Source organism: Salmo salar, chromosome 15 (genome assembly GCF_965601325.2).
Source record: "Salmo salar chromosome 15, fSalSal1, whole genome shotgun sequence".
In the NCBI taxonomy this organism is placed as follows: Eukaryota; Metazoa; Chordata; class Actinopteri; order Salmoniformes; family Salmonidae; genus Salmo; species Salmo salar.
In genome coordinates this window covers 34,102,575-34,125,439 of record NC_138305.1, presented here as the reverse complement: position 1 = coordinate 34,125,439, position 22,865 = coordinate 34,102,575, and the positions used below count along the sequence as shown (strand labels likewise).

Below are 22,865 nucleotides of genomic sequence, written 5' to 3'. Positions count from 1 at the left end.
AGGAACACACAACCACCGTTTCTCTAAGGGCTAGGTTTAATAATAAGGATCTTATGTGGCAAGGAAGGAACATGACTTGTTTGAACAGTTGACACAAGTCCCTAAACTACTGCACACATCAGGGGAGCACAGGCAAACGGGCTTAATTTTGGCAGACTCCTGACTTTTTATAATGGAATCTTTTCTCGACTACCGAACAGACGCTGGAGATTGAATTCATTAGTAGGGAACGACCCTCTGCAACAATCACCAGTTTAAGTTGAGGCTGGAGAAATGCAACCATTAAAATTCAGACTAACTACATGCAATGCCTGACCAGCCATGATATCAAAATTATAGCTAACACTAGCCTCAATGGTTTAGACATGAGTACAACAAGCATTGTGTTCTGATGGGATACAACAGTTTAAAACCTCTTCGGGACGGTTAAGCTAACGTGATGCGGTTGTAAGTAATGAGGAATTTCCCAGGACAGACATCTGATATTGGCAGAAAGCTTAAATTCTTAATCTAACGGCACTGTCCAATTTACAGTGGAAATACCATGCTATTGTAGTGCACAACTTAACCTGGATTCACCTAGTTATTAAATTAGGCATATTTGGGCAGTCGATACAAAAGTTTGAACAAATCCAATGGTTCTTTGGATCTAAAACTGCACATTCGCCACTAGATGGCAGTGTATTGCACCTGGGCTGGAATAATACATTACGGCCTTTGTCTTGCATATCAAAGATGATGGTACAAAACGGTTGAATTTTTTTTTTCCTTTGTATTACTACATTCCTTTCAAATGGTACCAATATGCGTATCCTTGCTTCAGGGCCTGAGCTACATGAGTATGTCATTTTCGGTGAAAAAAAAGGGCCGGATCCTTAAAGAAAAACGCCTCGTGCTTAGTTGTCTTAAACACTGGGTACATGCAGTGCCTCCGGAAAGTATTTGGACCCGTGACTTTCAACATGTTACAGCCTTTCTCAAATTGATTAGACTGAGGAAAATCTACACTATAAGGACTTGTTACACTTCCCCAGATCTGTGCCTCGACACAATCCTGTCTCAGAGCTCTATGGACAATTCTTTCTTGTTTTTGCTCTGACGTGCACTGTCAACTGTGGGACCTTATATAGACAGGTGTGCCATTCCAAATCATGTCCAATCAATTGAATTTACCACAGGACTTCAATCAAGTTGTAGAAACAGGATGCACCTGAGCTCAATTTCGAGTCTCATAGCAAAGGGTCTGAATACTTATGTAAATAAGGTATTTCATTTTTAATACGTTTTTATTTTGTCATTATTGGGTATTGTGTGTAGATTGCTGAGAAAATGTATTTAATCCATTTTAGAATAAGGCCATAACATAACAAAAATGTGGAAAAAGTCAAGGGGTCTGAATACTTTACAAAGGCACTGTAAATCAGTAGATGTAGCAACTGCAGATTGTCCCTTTAAGTTGGACCTTGCATAAAACTGTCTAGAATTTAGGTTTTCAACTTGAACCATGTGGTTCGCACCCTGCAAATGTCTCTGTTGCCACTCAAGGCATTAACACACAAAGATATGTTATTGAGGTCACGAGTTATTCAGTGAGAATCATATAAAAGTCAGGGTGAATTCTTTGAAATCACATGGTTTGTAGTATATTGCAGAGGCCTCGTGAGGGGGTGGAGATAACTGCAAATCTAAATTTTTCAGCTATTGTATCGAGGAAATGTGTTAACTTGTGTGGGTGACTTACTCACGTCTGACCCCTGGCCACTTCTGTCATTCTGATACTGAAGGGTCTAACCAAGCGAGTGACAGAAACAATGGAGACCCTCTGCTAGGCTACTATGAATATCAGTGGAGTGAAAAGAGAACGCAGTAGTAGATTAAAAGTTTAATGGACAGTACATACTGATGGGGAGGGATTTTTAGACAACGTTTCAATTTGCCTTCTTTTACTACTGCAACTAGAGATTTCACATGTAAAGATTTAACTTGTGTCTTCTCTGCTTCAACAAATGACTTCCTGTGGAACTTGTTCTTCTAAAGATCTGTGGTTGTCTTCACACTCTTGGTGGTGACAAAATGTGTCCCCTAGTAGGTGATTATGTTCATTCACACTGTACCACACCTCCCTACATGATCTATAGAAATTATAAATCAAGATCTGATTAAAGAAATGTCATCATGGGGGTGATGAAGGTCAATTATGTCGGGCAATTGATGAGCACTCTGTGGTTGATTCTGAATGGCGTGATTAAAAAAAACTGCTCAAAGTAATGTGTGTGATATTTGCTTTAGAGTAAATTGAAACCACAAGATGCAATATAAGGAGCACAACCTTCACCCCACAAGATTACAATTTGTCTTTGTCAATGTACACGGTATCGTCACTGAGGCTCTCTTGCACGATACCAGTGTTGTATTTAGGTTTCCATTACGTTTATGAGCCCTGAGAATGAGTAGACCTGACCGGATAGAGAATCTAAATAGAATAGCTTAAATCAGAGATTACTATCTTCAATATCTGAAGGGGGAAATATTTGTTTACGCACGGTGATAAGTTATCTAAAACATCAGACAGGAAATTGATCAACCCTAAAGAAGCAGGTGGAATTCAGATGACATAACCGGAGAGGTGACCTAAAATAAATTACACAAGAACTGGACCCACCAACTAATAACCTTTACAGTTGGGTGGAAGGAGATGTGAAGTGTTATGCTCTGTGTGTAATGTTCTACATCTGTTTTGTTCCACTACTACAGTAAGCATTATCACCAGTTAACCCTTTCCTGCCACTCAGAGCGAAAGCTTGTAGTGACTGGTTGGTTTCCCCAGGAGTGGGAAGGTTAACTGAGGGTTGGCTGAGGGTTTTGTGTGTGTGTGTGTGTAGCCTTTTGCTCCTTTACACCAGTGAAGAGGCATGGAGATGCTCACATCACCACACACTGATCCGGACGGTTTGGGAGTAGGAGGTGTTGTAATGATAGCCCGGGGGGAGGAGGAGGGGAGTTCCCCCCCATATGGATGTGTGTATGTCACACTGATAAAATAATGTGACAAATATCACACAATACCATAATAGCTTCAATTCAACAACACACACCAACAGACAGCTCATGGAGAAGATCATCATTCTGTTCTCTGGTAATCTAGTTTACACATCTTACTGACTCCTTGACGTAAACCAATACCCACCTATGAGAACTACACTGGATCAGGATAGCACCACATTTTCCTTAGGTTATAATAGTTTAATATCAAGAGGTCATGACCTTTTAAAGGTCAATAATCAATATATGCAAGAGGAAATAATGTATCACTAGTGTAGTCAGCCCCCCCTAGGGCACAGCTACATCTCATAGCACCCTCTGACCTTTTCACACAAAAAAACAACCCATTCAAGGTGGAAATTACACATGCATCCATTCCAAGTGTTAACTTCATGTATTTAAATTAATTTAAAATATTTTAATTATCAATCCAGCCTACTAGTTGAAATACTACAAAGGATAAAAACAGAAAAAGTACCAGTTACATTTAGTTCTACGCCAAAGCCCAAGACTGTCCAATCCATCCTTCACATTCCTGAGAGAAAGCATCAACCACCATCACTTCAGGCCACATTAAAACATTCACACATCAAAAAGCAGATATCAACAGCGCAGCTCTCCTCAAAGTAAGCACATCATTAGACAGATTAAAAAAAATATATATGCATGACTCCATCATAAGAAACATGTACTGTATTCGACTACGCGCAATGTGTCCAAAGACAAATGTTTACATTGCGTTCTTCCCTAGGTGACTCCCCCAGGCAACATCGAAGGCTATATAAAAACCATTGAATTATCTTGAATATGCCACGTCCCATGACCCATTCTATGACATTTGCTTTGCTACTAGTACATTAGTTGTTCTAACTATAGTCTTTGTCTAGGCCCGGATAGAGGTGGGGCAAACCGTCTAGTCAAACACCACCATAAGCCAACTGACATTTCAACAAAGGTGTCAAGCTAATGTAAACAGAACATAAAAATCTAACATTTGTACAGCCTATACATAGGGCATTGATATTGTTTTGAGTCATATTCATCTGAAGTGTTGCAGCAAGAGCAGATTGGCTTCTGGACCATAGTTAATGATACAGTGCTGTATATTTGAATGTTTTATATTTGAACTTCATGAAGTGATTGCAATTTGACAAATCAACACCCTTCATTGACAGGGCCTGTACACACTATGCCCTATGGGTGATTACTGACTATGGCTTGTTTGAATACAAATTCTAATAATACCAGTACAACAGGTCCATGTCCGGTTCCAAATTATACAAAACACCTGCTCTTTCCATGATGGATCGACCAGGTGAATCCAGGTGAAAGCTATGATCCCTTATTGATGATACTTGTTAAATCTTTTGAGGGCAAAAGTGGGCGGTGCAACTCAATATTAGGAAGGTGTTCTTAATGTTAGGTACACTCAGTGTACCAGTAAAAAGTTTAGACACACCTACTCAATCAAGGGTTTTTTTCTTTTATTTGTTTCTATTTTCTACATTGTAGAATAATAGTGAAGACATCACAACTATGAAATAATACATATGGAATCATGTAGTAACCAAAAAAGTGTTTGAAAAATCTCAAATAAAATGTTGATTTGTTGAAGTAGCCTTGACAGCTTTGCACTCTTGGTATTCTCTCAACCAGCTTCATGAAGTAGTCACCTGGAATGCATTTAAATGCCTTGTTAAAAGTTAATTTGTGGATTTTTTCCCCCCTTCCTAATGCGCTTGAGATAATCAGTTGTGACAAGGTAGGGGTGGTATACAGAAGACAGCCCTATTTGGTAAAAGACCAAGTCCATATTATGGCAAAAACAGCTCAAATAAGCAAAGAGAAATGACAGTCCATCATGACTTTAAGACATGAAGGTCAATCAATCCAGAAAAGTTCAAGAACTTTGAAAGTTTCTTCAAGTGCAGTTGCAAAAACCATCAAGCGCTATGACGAAACTGGCTTTCATGAGGACTGCCGCAGGAAAGGAAGACCCAGAGTTACCTCTGCTGAAGAGCATAAGTTTATTAGTTAACTGCACCTCAGATTGCAGCCCAAATAAATGCTTCACAGGGTTCAAGGAACAGACATCTCAACAACTGTTCAGAGGAGACTGTGTGAATCAGGCCTTCATGGTTGAATTGCTGCAAAGAAACCACTACTAAAAAGGACACCAATAAGAAGAGACTTGCTTGGGCCAAGAAACACGAGCAATGGACATTAGACCAGTGGAAATCTGTCCTTTGGTCTGATCAGTCCAAATTTGAGATTTTTGTTCCAACCGCCGTGTCTTTGTGAGACGCAGAGTAGGTGAACGGATGATCTCCACATGAGTGGTTCCCACCATGAAGCATGGAGGAGGTAATGTGATGGTGCATTGAAGGTGACACTGGTCAGTTATTTGTTTAGAATTCAAGGCACTCTTAGCCAGCATGGCTACCACAGCATTCTGCAGCAATACGCCATCCCATCTGGTTTGCGCTTAGTGGGACTATCATTTGTTTTTCCACAGGACAATGACCCAAAACACACTTTCAGGCTGTGTAAGAGCTAGTTGACCAAGAAGGAAAGGGATGGAGTGCTGCATCAGATGACCTGGCCTCCACAATCACCCGACCTCAACCCAATTGAGATGGTTTGGGATGAGTTGGACCGCATAGTGAAGGAAAAGCAGCCAACAAGTGCTCAGCATATGTGGGAACTCCTTCATGACTGTTGGAAAAGCATTCCACCTGAAGAATTTTAAATCTATTTTGATTTGTTTACCATGTTTTTGGTTGCTACATGATTCCATACACTACTATTCAAAAGTTTGGGGTCACTTAGAAATTCCCTTGTTTTTAAAGAAAAGCACATTTTTGGTCCATTAAAATAACATCAAATTGATCAGAAATACAAATAGTACCTGCAAAACACCAGTCTCAACGTCAACAGTGAAGAGGCAACTCCGGGATGCTGGCCTTTTAGGCAGAGTTCCTCTGTCCAGTATCTGTGTTCTTTTGCCCATCATACACTTTTCTTTTTATCGGCCAGTCTGATATGGCTTTTTCTTTGCAACTCTGCCTAGAAGGCCAGCATCCCGGAGTCGCATCTTCACTGCTGACGTTGAGACTGGTATTTTGTGGGTACCATTTAATGAAGCTGCCAGTTGAGGACTTGTGATGGGTCTGTCTCTCAAACTAGATGCTAATGTACTTGTCCTCTTGCTCAGTTGTGCATTGGGGCCTCCCACTCCTCTTTCTATTCTGGTTAGAGCCAGTTTGCGCTGTTCTGCGATCTTCAGTTTCTTGGCAATTTCACGCATGGAATAGCCTTCATTTCTAAGAACAAGAATAGACTGACAAGTTTCAGAAGAAAGTTCTTTGTTTCTGGCCATTTTGAGCCTGTAAATCAAACCTGCTGATGCTCCAGATACTCAACTAGTCTAAAGGCGGCCAGTTGTATTGCTTCTTTAAATCAGGACAACAGTTTCCAGCTGTGGTAACATAATTGCAAAAGGGTTTTCTAATGATCAATTAGCCTTTTAAAATGATAAACTTGGATTAGCTAAGACAACGTGCCATTGGAACACACGAGTGATGGTTGCTGATAATAGGCCTTTTGTTGCTTTTCTTTCAAAAACAAGTAAATGTCTAAGTGACCAAAGTTTTGAACGGTAGTGTGTTTTATTTCTTAGTTTAGATGTCTTCACTATTATTCTACAATGTAGAAAATAATAAAAAATTAAGTAAAACCCTTGAATGAGTAGGTGTGTCCAAACTTAACTGGTACTGTATGTAAACATATAGTGTATCAATTAATGATAATTAGTTTATATACATAGCGCTGATTAATTTGCCTGGCTAAGCAAACTGGAAGTCCTCCCCTCCCCACACACACTCCCTGGGTCAGCCAGGCCACTAAATGAATGCCACAATACTTAACATACAGCATAAAGATTTATGGCATTTATGCTAATCAAATATATCATTATGGTTTGCTGAGTTGAATCCTAAACTAACAAAGCAGAGAGCAAATAATTGTGCAGGCTGAATGTTCCAAAAGCTGAAGTTCGAATAAATCCGTCTGGCTGCAACTCTTGCTGGCATTTGACAGTAAATTGTCTTTTGCATGACCCAACGTTAGTGTGTCCTATTAAAAAATAAGATCGGTCAACAGATGCTTATTCAAGATGCCCAACACCCACACTGCATCGGAAAGTATTCAAATCCCTTGCCTTTTTCCACATTGTCACGTTAGCCTTATTCTAAAATTGATTAAATAGATTTTTTTCTCGTCAATCTACACACAATACCCTATAATTACAAAGCGAAAACAGTTTTTTAGAAATGTTTGCATATTTATACAACTTTAAAAACAGAAATACCTTATTTACCTAAGTATTCAGACCCTTTGCTATGAGGCTCGAAATTGAGCTTAGGTGCATGAATGAACAGGGTCTGCAAACTTACGTAAATATTTTAATATTTTGTTTAATTACATTTGCAAACAATTCTAAAAACCCGTTTTTGCTTTGACATAATGGTGATATTGTGTGTAGATTGAGGAGGGAAGAAAACAATGTAATACATTTTAGAATAGGCTGTAACGTAAGAAAATGTGGAAAAAGTCAAGTGGTCTGAACACTTTCCGTAGGCACTGTGTGTGTGACAGTCCCAGTTCCATATAAAATAGAACATTAACTGCTGCAAAGTTATTTTTGATGGTTTGCTGGTAAGCTGCGCATTTGTTATTGTGATGCTGTGAGGAAAATGGTTTAGTTCTCTGTGGGGACACTATCAGTAACATTCCTTATCAGACACTCTGGTAAGCCATGAGGGACAAAAAACATCAACTTTCTATGATCTGTATTTTGACTTGAGATCTGGGTTTGCACAGCTCGAACATCCGCGTAAATCCTTCATTCATGTCAATGGTTGACTTCTGCAAAAACGTAAGTTAAGTGGGCAGATCTCAAGTCAGAACACTGCCCAAAGTGAATCTTCTTTATACAGAAGAAATAAAATATTCAAGCAGAATTGCCTGATCATTGACTAGTAATGATCACAGAATATTTCTCTCATGCCATGTCCAAAAAGTAGAACAATGCAATAATGACATCGTTTTTAAACAAAATTGATACAGTATCTACACAGAGATGATCCCCTGCTCTGCTCACCACAATATCTCATGTTCTCTCACTGTCAAAGTAACTTTTCATAGAGGCCTTATAAATCACTTAGTATGGTGCCATTCGCAATGTTACATTACCAAGAGCTGGAGTCTTGCAGTACACAGCTCATGTCCTAGCGCTAATGCCAACACTTCACCTCAAATGTCAAATGTATGTTCTGAGTGCTGCTCCAGAAGGATATCACGGAGGCAGAAATCAAAAGGCGTCAGCCATTATCAGTTATTTACATTTCACATGCCAAATGTGGTATACTTTTGAGCTGGGTTTCAGATACACAAACGGACAAGCGACGGTTGCCGTGTAATTTAAAACGCCAGTGACTGCTGATTGCTTTAGCCGAATGACCTCTGACAACAGCTCGGTTCGTGTCAAGTCAAACACCTTGAAAAGGCATTCGAATCCCTTTCTGTACCTTTTCTATACAACAGCTCGGTTCGTGTCAAGTCAAACACCTTGAAAAGGCATTCGAATCCCTTTCTGTACCTTTTCTATACAAAGTAGAAACCCATAAAATGAACACTTAAAAAAAGTCAAACTGGACACACAGACGGGAAAAAGCGCCACCGAAAACGTGGCTTTAGTTCATTTTCCAGTTCCCTCCAACTCCTCCTCCTAGACCTTCTGCACCTGTGGCTGCGGTACCTTGCGTCCCGCCTTCATGCGGCTGCGGGCGTAGACACGCAGGAAGAGGGCGAGGAAGACCACGGCCATGCCAAAGCCCCCCACCATGGTGACGGCGTGGCCGTACAGGAAACAGGAGAGCAGGATGGCGATGGCCTGCCGCAGGGTCATGATGATGGTGAAGACGGCGGCGCCGAACTGCGCGATGGTGTAGAAGATGAAGAGCTGGCCGCACGCCGAGCACACCGACAGCAGCACGGCATGGAATGCAAACTCCGAGTGGCGCGTCATGAAGGCCAGCGAGTCGAAGAAGGCGCCCTGCTCCAGCAGCGAGCCCACGGTGAAGAGGCAGGAGAAGAGGTTGACGCCGAACATCATCTGCACAGATGACATCTTGTGCTTGAACAGGTTGTCCTGCCAGTTGGACGTGAAGCTGTCGAAGACGATGTAGCCACCCAAGATGACCACGCCGCTGAACGTTGTGACCGTAGATGGGTGCTTATCGGCCGTGCTCGTCAACAAGAACATGCTGACACCCAGAGAGATGAGTGCCGCCGTCAGGTACTCCCAGTACTCATAGCTCTTGTGTGACACAATCTTGCCCATGAGCATGACAGGGATCACTTTAGAGGCCTTGGCCAGCACCTGGGTGGGGAAGCTGATGTACTTGAGGGCCTCGTACTGGCACCAGCTGCTGAGGACGTTGGAGAGCGAGGCAAATGAGTACTTGTACATAGGTGCGCCGTGGCGAGGCTGCTTGAACAGGACACACCACAGGCCTGACACGGTCAGTGCCAGGATACGGTTCATGAACACCAGGAACTGGGAGTCCTTGAAGTGTTCGCCCTCCTCCTCTGGGGTGGAAGCACCGTACGAGCGAGTCATCACCCTCTCCTGTAGGACACCCCATGTCAGGTAGGACACCTGGAGAGACAACAGGATAACATAGAGAAGGAGACGTAGAATATGAAGTACATGAGATATGAATAAGTCAATATGTTTGCATTGCAGTTTAAATATATAGAATCTACCCAATCAAATTCAATACAATTTATTTACAGTGCCTTCAGAAAGTATTACACCCCTTGACTTTTTCTCCATTTTGTTAATACAGCCTGAATTTAAGTGATTCAATTGCAATTATGTGTCACTGGCCTCTACACACAATACCCAATCATGTTTTTAGAAAGGTGTGCAAATTAATAAAAAGTTCAAATGTCTTGTGTCAAAAAGTATTAAACCCCTGTATTATGGCATAAAAATTTGCTTACACATTTTTGAATGACTACCTCATCTCTGTACCCCACACATACAGATAATTGTAAGAGCCCTCAGTCGAGCAGTGAATTTCAAACACATATTCAACCACAAAGACCAGGGAGGTTTTCCAATGCCTCGCAAAGGGCACCTACTGGTAGACAAGAAAAATAAAATAAACATTGAATATCCCTTTGAACATGAAGTTATTAAATACATTTTGGATGGTGTACCAATACACTCAGTCACTACAAAGATACAGGTGTCCTTCCCAACCCATTTGCCATAGAGCAGGTACTGGGGGTACGCCAAATAAACACATTCACATTTGTTTTTACATTTTTTTCCTCACAAACAGTCCATTTATATTTTCCAACTGGTCTATACATGTATAAAGGCAACAGATACCATTAACTTGTTATGGATAGGGGGCAGTATTTTCACGGCCGGATAAAAAACATACCCGATTTAATCTGATTATTACTCCTGCCCAGAAACTAGAATATGCATATAATTATAAGCTTTGGATAGAAAACACTCCAAAGTTTCTAAAACTGTTTGAATGGTGTCTGTGAGTATAACAGAACTCATTTGGCAGGCCAAAACCTGAGAAGATTCCTTACAGGAAGTGCCCTCTCTGTAGAAGGCCAAGAAATGGTCACTCTCTTTATTGAAAACTGAGGATCTCTGCTGTAACGTGACACTTCCTACGGCTCCCATAGGCTCTCAGAAGGCGGCAGAACGGGGAATGATGACTTTGCAGGCCATGGTTGAAAAACAGTAGCGCATTTGGATAGTGGTCGATCTGAGAACAATGAGACTGGGGGCGCGTGCATGAGCCGACACCATGTTTTTATTTTTTCGTCTTTGAACGAAAACAGGGTTTCCCGGTCGGAATATTATCGCTTTTTTACGAGAAAAATCGCATAAAAATTGATTTTAAACAGCGTTTGACATGCTTCGAAGTACGGTAATGGAATATTTTGAAATCTTTTGTCACGAAACGCGCCGGGCGCGTCACCCTTCGTCACCCTTCGGATAGTGTCTTGAACGCACAACAAAACGCCGCTATTTGGATATAACTATGGATTATTTGGAACCAAACCAACATTTGTTATTGAAGTAGAAGTCCTGGGAGTGCATTCTGACGAAGAACAGCAAAGGTAATCCAATTTTTCTTATAGTAAATCGGAGTTTGGCGAGGGCTAAACTTGGTGGGTGTCAAAATAGCTAGCCCGTGATGGCGAGCTATCTACTCAGAATATTGCAAAATGTGCTTTCACCGAAAAGCTATTTTAAAATCGGACATAGCGATTGCATAAAGGAGTTCTGTATCTATAATTCTTAAAATAATTGTAATGTTTTTTGTGAACGTTTATCGTGAGTAATTTAGTAAATTCACCGGAAGTTTTCGGTGGGTATGCTAGTTCTGAACGTCACATGCTAATGTAAAAAGCTGTTTTTTGATTATAAATATGAACTTGATTGAACAAAACATGCATGTATTGTATAACATAATGTCCTAGGCGTGTCATCTGATGAAGATCAAAGGTTAGTGCTGCATTTAGCTGTGGTTTTGTTTTTTTGTGACATTATATGCTAGCTTGAAAAATGGGTGTCTGATTATTTCTGGCTGGGTACTCCGCTGACATAATCTAATGTTTTGCTTTCGCTGTAAAGCCTTTTTGAAATCGGACAGTGTGGTTAGATAAAGGAGAGTGTTGTCTTTAAAATGGTGTAAAATAGTCATATGTTTGAAAAATTGAAGTTTTCGGACTTTCGAGGACTTTGTATTTCGCGCCACGCCCATCATTGGATATTGGAGCAGGTGTTCCGCTAGCGGAACGTCTATTAATAAGAAGGGGCTACAAGCGTCTTATATGGTGAGCTACCGAGTGGCTAGGACAGGCAACCCCCATACTATTGTGGAGAATTCGTCCTGCTGCCACAGATGTGGCTGGGACAATGCTGGGGGAAAAGGACAACAACAAAAAAATCCTATACAGACAATGTCTTCATCAAACAACACTGTTTCACGACGCATCAGTGACATGGCAGGAGATGTTTTGAAACAACTACTGCTTCACATACAAGCCAGTGAATTATATGCGTTACAGCTGGATGAGTCAACAGGCGTGACACAGTCCGCGTCACTAGCATGAAAACTAAATACAGGCACAGACTGTGTGTGGAAAATGATTTAAGACTGAGACTCTCTCCAATACAACCCAACATTGCAGAGTTATGTGCATCCTTTCAAGCACACCCTTCTCATTAACCTTTGGTGAGTGATTCACAAGTTTCCATGAACAAATAAGGTTTTATATGTATGATGATTAAATAAAGAGCGAAATTATTGATTATTATTATTTGTGCCGTGGTCCTATAAGAGCTTTTTGTCATTTCCCACGAGCCGGGCTGTGGCAAAAACTCACACTCATTCTTATGTTTAATAAATGTATAGTGTGTGTGTGGCAGGTTTACAATGAAGGCAAAAAACAACACTTGAGGGTGCGCTGACCCTGGTGCCAGAGGGGGTATGCAGCTGGAGGTTGAATGTTTGAAGGGGTACGGGACTATAAAAGGTTTGGGAACCACTGCTCGAGGAAGGAAACTGCTCAGGGATTTCACCATGCGGCTAATGGTGACTTTAAAACAGAGTTTAAATGGATGTGTTAGGAGAAAATTAAGGATGGAGCAAGTACATTGTAGTTACGCCACAATACTAACCTAAATGACAGAGTGAAAAGGAAGCCTGTACAGAATAAACATATTTCAAAACATTCATCCTGTTTGCAATAATGCACTAAAATAAAACCGCATAAAATGTGGTAAAGAAATTAACTTTTTTGTCCTGAATACAAAGCATTATGTTTGGGGAAAATCCAACACATGACAGAGTACCACTCTTCATATTTTCAAGCATGTGGGAAGTTGCATCATGTTATGTGCATGCTTGTCATCGGCAAGGACTAGGGAGTTTTGTAACATAAAAAAAACAAACAGAATGGCGCTAAGCACAGGCAAAATCCTAGAGGAAAACCTGGTTCAGTCTGCTTTCCAACAGACACTGGGAGATTAATTCACCTGTCAGCAGGACAATAACCTGAAACAAAGCAAAATGTACACTGGAGTTACTTACCAAGACGACATTGAATGTTCCTGAGTGGCCTAGTTTCAATTTGGACTTAAAATTTTAAAAAAATAATCGCCATGAAAACCTACGGCAAGACTTGAAAATGGATGTCTAGCAATGATCAACAACCAACTTGACAGAGCTTGAAGAATAAAAAAATAAAAATAATACTGTACAATCCAGGTGTGTAAAGATCTTAAAGCTGGCCGATCGAAGGGAGGTGCGGCAGGTGCTGCTTTTCCTCCAGATGCTGTTATTTCATCTAAAAGATCAGGTATTCACCGACCCCAGCTAAGTAGCTCTCAAACATTTAAAGTGCAATTATGCTTTTTATCTCCAGTACATTGCCACGATTGTCAGCTATGTACAGTATGTAGCTGCTCTACTGATAATCTCAGTGCGTCCTTGCTGGGATGACAATCTACAGTTCAGCGTCATGTTCTTCTAAAACACATATTGATCTGGTGTTTAGTAATACACCAGAAAGCATGACTAAATCATTCTATATGGTTACTGGGCTGTCTGACCATAATGTGACACTCATAGCCAGAAAGCTGTCTAAGAACAGGTTTAACTTCTCTACTGTTAGAAAGCCTGATCAACTCAGAATACCTAAGGGTGAATACAATTATTTTGATGCAATTAAGGGAATTAAGTGTTCTATACAAATGTAGAAACTGACAGTCAGGGTTTTCTATTCACAATCCAGCCTACAATAAATGGCTTCCTAAAGAAAACCAAATCCAAACCTGGCTGGAAGAGAATTCTTCCTTGGCTAAATGGAGAAATTTGGAAACTGATGAAAGAATGAGATTATGCTCAAAAAACTGCCCTGAAGTCCAAATTAGAGCACGACAGACGTAGGTTTACCATGTTGAGAAATAAGGTGATGAAAGAAATCACAGGCCAAGGAAAACATTTTTTTTTAAATCAACATAATTGGTGAAGCTAAGGAAAATTCTAAATTGATCTGGAAAAATCTAAAAGAAGTTGACAGGGAAAGACCATAGTAACACTGCAAAAACAGGCTCTCAAAGTGCTTGATAGACATCATCACTGTTACATCTTCAGAAAGCATGAGAACTCAGCTTGTATTCAAGATCCGAAATGGTCTGGCACCCCCCTGCCATGAGAGGTGACTGTATAGTTCCCTTAAGGAATAGCACCTTTAGTCAAACTGCTTTCTCTATGAGAGCTTCCCATGTCTGGAACACACTGCCATCAGACACACAACTGCACCACCTATCGCACTTTCACAAAAAACAAAGTCATGGCTAAAGGCCAATCAGACTTGGGAACATAATCCCTAGCTGTGTATTACTGCTTTCCATGTTATCTGTAGCTTGTGAGGTGTGGAAACACTGTTGCTTTTATACATTCTGTTTCTCTGTCTGTCTGCATGCTGCTTGTCCTATGTTGCTCTTTCTGTGTGCTATGTGCTGCTTGTCCTACGTTGTGCTGTCTGTGTGCTACGTGTTGCTTGTCCTATGTTGCTCTGTCTGTTACGTGTTGCTTGTTCTATGTTGCTCTGCATGTGCTCACTGCTCATTGTTTTTCTGTATTGTTATTCTAACAGTTTTTAATAACATGCCCAGGGACTGCGGTTGAATAATAGCCGGCTGGCTAAAACCGACACTTTTACTAAAAGGGTGATTAAATGTGCACTGTCGCTGTAAAAATAAACTCAATAAAGTAAAGAGACTTACCCAGAAAGAGTCACAACTGTAATCGCTGCCAAAGGTGCTACAAACTACTGACTCAGGGGTGTGAATACTTACGTAAATTAGAATTCTGTATTTCATTTTTCAATAAATTAGCATGTTTTAACTTTGTCATTATTGGGTAACATACAAAAATCTATTTAATACATTTTTTAATTCAGGCTGTAACACAATAAGTCAAGGGGTATGAATACATTCTGAAGGTGCTGTATACAGCCATTTTAACTACATGTCACAAAGTGCTCTACCTGAAGTCCTGCAGCGCAGAAGACTAACTTGAAGGCTTGTCTGGCCGACGAGCCAGGGTCCGCGTCATTTCTGGGAGCTAGCGACACGTCGTCTAGGAGACCTGTCTTCGATTCACTTCCAAACACACAGGCTTTTATGACAGGATAGCAAATGCCTCGGCCTGGGGGGAGGGGAATAAACAAGGTCCAGAACACATCAACCATTCACTGATCCAATTCAACATACTGATCATGTTATGTCAACAGAGAGAACATGGGATTTGCAACTTGAAGGACACTAAGTCATACCGGATAGATAGGTAGGTGTTAGTCATGTGGAGAAAAAGTGTGGGTCTGTGTGTGTGTGTGTGTGGGTCTGTGTGTGTGTGTGGGTCTGTGTGTGTGTGTGGGTCTGTGTGTGTGGGTCTGTGTGTGTGTGTGGGTCTGTGTGTGTGTGGGTCTGTGTGTGTGGGTCTGTGTGTATGCCAGCGTATAAGTGCAGCGTGTGTGTAATCACCAGTTTGTAGATCATCCACACCTGTTTGGAGGTAGTTGATCCTCTTCAAGTAGGTGATGAGGAAGTAGCCGGGGATGATGATGGTGGTGTAGCCTAGCACGTTGAGGAAGAAGCGGAACAGCCACATGTCATGCCAGTCCTGCAGCAGCGACGACTCTTCGTCCGCCGCCAGCGAAGATGGGAGGATCAGAACCAGGCCAAGCCAAAGCCTTCAGCGCGCGCACACGTACACACACACACACACACACGGATTAGTACCAGAGACATGGCAGGTAAGCTATGTAGTAGACTGATTAACTATAATAAAGCAGTCATAGCCATTGAAGCAGCATGTTTTCCCACATTTTTAAAGCGATGGATTGAAATACTGCAGACTCATCTCTGATGAGATATCCAAATTTGATTCATATTGGAAGGTGGGACACACTGTCATTTAAGAGCACATAACACCCATTGAGTCAAGAGAAGAGACCATCCCTTTTCATACAACTCCTATTGGTCGAGGTGGCAAGACCAGTGTCCACCTGTCATGTTCACCAATCCTGTACACTAGCATCCTTTTCCACAGATACTACTAACCTACCTACACCCATCCAGTGTGTGTGTGTGTGTGTGTGTGTGTGTGGGGGGGGGGGGGGGGGGGGGGGGGGTGAGGGGGAGGGGGGGTTGTAACCTAATCAGGCTGTGTGAAAGGTGTGTTCCCAGCCTGCCTGGATACTTCTCTGCTTGACACAGACAGAGGCTCTTTGTGTGCACCTCTACCCCAAGCCAGGCCACTGCAGCTTCTCCTAGTGCAACCTGGGCTGTGAACAAGCAGCTCACTATATGCAGGAATGCAGTCCTCTCTGCACTTTAACCAACCAACCTGCAGGCCGAAGCCATTCACATCAGGGCAGAGACTGAAAAATGGCCACATTTAGGCTGTGAAAAATGGCCACATTTAGATTTCATCTACTTATCACATGGTTCATATTTGACTGTTACAAAATTGCAAAGAGGGCCTTGTTGCTTTTATATAAATTAGGTACTCTGCAACAGTTAGCCTAATTATTATAATGGTTAGAATACACACTTGTATGACTTGAGACAAGGATGTCAGCCTGGACCCATAACCGCCTTGACGTTTACATGTTGTTTTTCACAAACCTGACAGGGATGGACTAAATTACACAGACGTGTCCTAGAAAAGCTGAACTGTGTCCGTTGTAATAATATACAGTAACAGGAACCAACCACATACAGTAACGAACCACATACGACTATTTACACAACCCAAAGGAATGGACTAAAAGCTGAAACGTGTGAACAGTTACATGACTAGACCTACATCATGTCAATGGCCATAGCAAGGGCCTTTATTCTGCATTTATTCATTTGGACCTAAGTAACTAGTTAAACTGTTGTCATAACAGCTAACGTTAGCTCTAGAAGCGAAGTACAACGTTGCAATCTTACTGAAAACAAAACATAACGTCGCGTGCACAGTTCCACTGTTGCTTACAAGGGCACGCTCACATTGACAACTAGTAGTTTGCTGTGTCAAATCAACAAAACAATGCTTTACGTTGGATTTAAATTGAATGCATTTTCAAAGGAAAATTAAGAGGCGACCGCATCAGCACAATGTGTTCCTACCTCCATGAAAAAGATGGCATTTTCCTCCCACTAACACCTGGCGTAACCGACACGCCGAACAACTTAACCGCTTTCGCTGCAATGAAGCATGTAGCGACTCAAATCAACTGTTGGAATCGTTATTATGAAAGCACTTTCGCCCCTGAGCTAACTGTTCTCTTTCCCAGTGCCTTTACAACTTATCAATTGCCTATGTGTTCACTTCAAGAAAGAATCCCCCCCTTCAGTGGAAAATTAGGTTGTAGTCCTATTTTGCGACATTGCCACCTGTAGGGCTGGATGAATACATTCACGAATCCACTGCACTGTAGTACAGCACAACTACTGTGTACAGTACTGTAAGTATCGCTACAATATGTACAGTAGTTTAAATGAAACAAGAAAGTCAATCAGAAATGAAACCTTGGAAGAATTAAGTTGATTCACAACAACATTCACCCGATAATGTAATAGAAACAATATTATCAACATAGTTTTTCCAAAGCATGAACAATTTATAATGAGGAGTTTTCATTTATCCACACTGAAAACCAAAAGTTTGGAAAGATGCATGTCCCTCACAAAAAAAGGAAGCTAGAAGAGCCAGCACGTTTCTCAGTACACCAGCAAGCAAATGCTGTTCTCTTGACAATGAGGAAGTGTTGCTGTCCAAAAACACAGACATGCCTGTCATTGAATAAGCCCATGCCATGATTAGATAGCAGAAAAACCCACCAATCTCTTTTACAAGTTCTTTAAACAATTAAAGTTAATTTACCAACATTTCTGAAAATGGACAAATACTGAAGAAAAATATAAACACAACATGTAAAATGTTGGACCCATGTTTCATGAGCTGAAATAAAAGATCCCAGAAATTTTCCATATGCACAAAAAGCTTATTTCTCTCAAATGTTGTGCACAAATTTGTTTACTTCCCTGTTAGTGAGCATTTCTCCTTTGCCAAGATAATCCGTCCACCTGACAGGTGTGGCATATCAAGAAACGGATTAAACAGTATGATCATTACACAGGTGCACCTTGTGCTGGGGACAATAAAAGGCCATTCTAAAATGTGCAGTTTTGTAACACAACACAAAGCCACAGATGTCTCAAGTTTTGGGGGAGTGTGCAATTGGCATGCTGACTGCATGAATGTCCACCAGAGCTGTTGCCAGAGAATTGGATGTTCATTTCTCTACCGTATGCCACCTCCAACATCATTTTGTAGAATTTGGCATTACTTCCAACCGGCCTCACAACTGCAGACCGCGTGTAACCACGCCAGCCCTGGACCTCCACTTCCGGCTTCTTCACCTGCGGGATCGTCTGAGACCAGCCACCCGGACAACTGATGTAACAGGAGTATTTCTGTCTGTAATAAAGCCCTTTTGTTGAGAAAAACTCATTCTGTTTGGCTGGGCCTGGCTCCCCAGTGGGTGGGCCTATGTCCTCCCAGGCCCACCCATGGCTTATCAGTGATGTCTGTTGTACTGTTGTGCTGGGTACAGTATGTGCTGCACACTGTCAGTGCAGTACACATGCTGCGTAGCATGCTACACAATGGCCTTTTCCGACGGCTATCATCTTATTAGCCAAGGATGGCCTTATGAGACTATTACCTTATTAGAAAAGAGGATGTGCAAATACTGTATCTGCTCAAGATTGCTGATTTTAAATGCCACACCACCAACCACAGAGGAAGTGCCTACCTACCTGCCCATCATGCTCCGTTCTCATGCATGCTTTCATGCAGTGTTGGGGTGGTTGGGTAGAGAGGAAGTAGCCTTAACCAGGGGTTGTAGGTGTCATAAAGTAGGAGTGCTGATCTAGGATCAGTTCAGCCTGTTAGATCATAATGTATGAGATTATATGGACAAGTGGGACCAGGGCCCATATCCACAAAGCATCTCAGAGTAGGAGTGCAGGTTTAGGTTCTACCAAGTCCCATCTGTCCATGTAATCTTATTCATTATGATCTAAAAGGCAAAACTGATCCTAGATCAGCACTCCTCCTCTGATATGCTTTGTGGATAGTGCCCTGATCCTAGGTCAAATGAAACCAAGCTGTATTTATACAGCCCATTTAAGACATGGAATGCAAAGCAATGTGCTTTACAGGGGGGAAAAAATGATTAAAAAAACTATGAAAATAAAATATGAAAAGATTAGAGCTCAAAAGATTAATAAATTCAATACAGACAGGCCTTGGAGTCAGTCTCTTTGTCAACATGAATATTAACATCACCCAACACAATGATTTTATCATAGTTCTCAAGGACAATAGACAATATTTCAGAGAAATCAGTAAATAAAGTGGGGCAGTGCTTAGGTGGCCTATACAGGGTTATAGCCAGCACTGGTGGCTGACATTTAAACAGTGTAGCAAGATGCTCAAAAGACCCAAAGTCGCCAAACGAAATGTCCTTACAACTGGGAGCATTAGTAAAATTAGAAGCTGTCCCCCCACCCTTTTCCCTTTTCTGATAGAGTATGAAAAGCTGTAGTCTGGGGGGAGGCTTCAATAAGAGCGGCACTACAGTCTGACTACACAGTCATGTTTCAGTGAAAAACATGCAATCAACTTTGCGCTCAGTAATGAGGTCATTCATGAGAAAGGTTTTACTGGTGATTGTTCTAACATTTAAAACCTCCATATTCAATGCGTGGGTCACTCTGCCCCTGGGGCATCTGCCTCAAGGTAAACCAATGGAATAACAACCTAATTAAATTATTAACATTACAACCACGTTTTCTGACAGTCTCAAATCTATCAGAATGGTAGGAGATAAAAGTTTGTATAAACTCACTAGAATGCGGAGTTAAAGGAACATTAATTAGGTTACTCACAACAACCATAGTTCCATTTCTACAGAGTTGATATGGTTTCCAAGTCCTCTGTTGCTTATTCTGACAGGGAGAACTGGAGCACTACCAGACCCTGTCCGTCAGTCTCTAAAACAGTTTGATGTTGCTGGAAATAATCTTGGTCAGCACTCCTAGTCTGAGATGCTTGACACATACAGCCCCGGAGTCTTACATCTGCTTCTTGTCACAGGACACAGAAGCAGCCAGGTTTGTCTACTGACAATAGAGTCATTTTAGGGAATTCGTTCACTCAAAAGGGCGTCGGCCATTAGGTTCACAACATTGTGTCCTGGTTGGGGCAAATAAAGATTTGTTTGTTCAGTTACAGTGTTGTGAAAATATAATTTGCATATCCCCTGCCAAAACAATGGATTCCTAATCGTCCGGAAAAACAAGCTAGACTGGTTTATCTGGCTTATATTTGCGTATTAACAAGTTGTCAAAGAATAAATCAGATAAATGCCAAAATAAAGGCACAAATAAGTCCCTCCCCACCGTGCACACTGGTTGAAACAACGTTGTTTCCATTTCAATGAAATTACATTGAACCAATGTGGAATAGACATTGTCTGTGCCCAGAGGGTCAAGTGCTTGTGAAAGAAAATATGCCAACATGCAAACAGAAGATAAAACATTCCCCATCAACAAAGACAATAAATGAATCCCTCACCTCATTGAAAGGCTTCTTTATTCTTGGGCCCAGTCTTGTCTTAGGCCTATGCCTGAATATTAATTATGGGCAGCCTGTCAGAGTACACAGAGAACAGGTAAGTTATCCGGCTGAGTGGAATTTCCAGACTCATTGTATAAAGGGAAGAACCCAGCAACAACAATAAATAGGATTTACCAAAAGCAGCAGACAGGAAACTGAGAAATAAGGGGGTTTGCAGTTATCAAGGAGGCTTTGTTCTCCCGAGTCAGAATCACACGATGTTTACAAAAATTAATTGGATGGATTTGCAGTACATGCCGAGTCAGCAATAGCCTGCAAGAATGGCCCTATCAACAAAACATCTATTCGATCTCTAGTCTATATTAATGACATACAGTGCATTCGGAAAGTATTCAGACCCCTTGACTTTTTCCACATTTGTATGTCACATTACAGCCTTATTCTTTAATGGATTAAATTGATTTTTTCCTCATCAATCTACACACAATACCCCATGATGACAAGGCGAAAACAGGTTTTTGAAAATGTTTGGAAATGTATAAAAAAAAAAAAATCAAAAACAGAAATACCTTATTTACATAATTATTCAGACCCTTTACTATGAGACTCGAAATTGAGCTCAGGTGTATCCTGTCTCCATTGATCATCCTTGAGATGTTTCTACAACTTGATTGGAGTCAACCTGTGGTAAATTCAATTGATTGGACATGATTTGGAAAGGCTCACACCTGTCTATACAAGGTCCCCAAGTTGACAGTGCATGTCAGAGCAAAAGCCAAGCCATGAGGTCGAAGGAATTGTCCTTAGAGCTCCGAGACAGGATTGTGTCGAGGCACAGGTCTGGGGAAGGATAGCAAAAAATTGCTGCAGCATTGAAGGTCCCAAGAAACCTACATCATTCTTAAATGAAAGAAATTTGGAACCACCAAGACCCTTCCTAGGGCTGTCCGCCAGGCCAAACTAAGCAATCGGGGGCGAAGGGCCTTGGTCAGGGAGGTGACCAAGAACCCAATGGTCACTCTGACAGAGCTCCAGAGTTCCTCTGGAGAACATTCCAGAAGGACAACCATCTCTGCAGCACTCCACCAACAGGCCTTTATGGTAGAGTGACCAGACGGAAGCCACTCCTCAGTAAAAGGCACATGACAGCCCACTTGGAGTTAGCCAAAAGGCACCTAAAGACTCTCCGACCATGAGAAACAAGATTCTCTGTTCTGATGAATCCAAGATTGAACACTTTGGCCTAAATGCTAAGCGTCACGTCTGGAGGAAACCTGGCACCATCCCTATGGTGAAGCACGGTGGTGACAGAACCATGCTGTGGGGATGTTTTTGAGCAGCAGGGACTGGGAGACTAGTCAGGATCGAGGGAAAGATAACCCCAAACTTAAAGGGAGGAAGGGAGGGTGGCCACCGTCAACAACGGTCCCTGTACTACACCCCCCCCCAGGCTGGGGAGCGTCGCTGGAGCCTCCTGGCTGATGAGCGTCGCTGGAGCCTCCGGGCTGATGAGCGTCGCTGGAGCCTCCGGGCTGAGGAGCGTCGCTGGAGACTCCGGGCTGAGGAGCGTCGCTGGAGACTCCGGGCTGAGGAGCGTCGCTGGAGACTCCGGGCTGAGGAGCGTCGCTGGAGACTCCGGGCTGAGGAGCGTCGCTGGAGACTCCGGGCTGAGGAGCGTCGCTGGAGACTCCGGGCTGGGGAGCGTCACTGGAGGCTCAGGGCTGGAGAGCTTCGCTGGAGACTCCGGGCTAGGGAGCGTCGCTGGAGACTCAGGGCTGAGGAGCGTCGCTGGAGGCTCAGGGCTGGAGAGCGTCGCTGGAGGCTGCAGACTGGAGAGCGTCGCTGGAGGCTGTAGACTGGAGAGCGTCGCTGGAGGCTGCAGACTGGAGAGCGTCGCTGAAGGCTGCAGACTGGAGAGCGTCGCTGGAGGCTGAGTGCTCACAGCAGGCACTGGCTGTACCGGGTTATGGAGGCGCACTGGAGGGTGAGTGCACGAAGCAGGAACAGGACGTA

At 42.2% G+C, this 22,865-nt stretch overlaps 1 protein-coding gene across 4 annotated transcripts; it reads right to left on the bottom strand.

The window, feature by feature from the left end:
• Nucleotides 1-1,869: 1,869 nt before the first annotated feature.
• LOC106571220 (adenosine 3'-phospho 5'-phosphosulfate transporter 1) lies at nt 1,870-20,339 on the bottom strand. 4 transcript variants are annotated; one of them, XR_014380605.1, is made up of 5 exons: nt 17,333-17,579; nt 15,698-15,906; nt 15,202-15,362; nt 8,702-9,763; nt 1,870-8,630 (listed from the first exon to the last, which is right to left on the bottom strand). XR_014380605.1 is itself a non-coding variant. In XM_014144012.3 (4 exons), the coding sequence occupies exons 1-4, from the start codon at nt 20,176-20,178 to the stop codon at nt 8,831-8,833; spliced, it is 1,320 nt and encodes a 439-aa protein (XP_013999487.1). In that variant the 5' UTR covers nt 20,179-20,339; the 3' UTR covers nt 1,870-8,830. The 4 variants fall into 4 exon arrangements, 3 of the variants coding, with proteins under 3 accessions (XP_013999487.1, XP_013999485.1, XP_013999488.1); XM_014144012.3 differs by lacking the exon at nt 17,333-17,579 and adding an exon at nt 20,162-20,339 and having other exon boundaries at nt 1,870-9,763; XM_014144010.3 differs by having other exon boundaries at nt 1,870-9,763.
• Between the last annotated feature and the right edge of the window lie 2,526 nt (nt 20,340-22,865).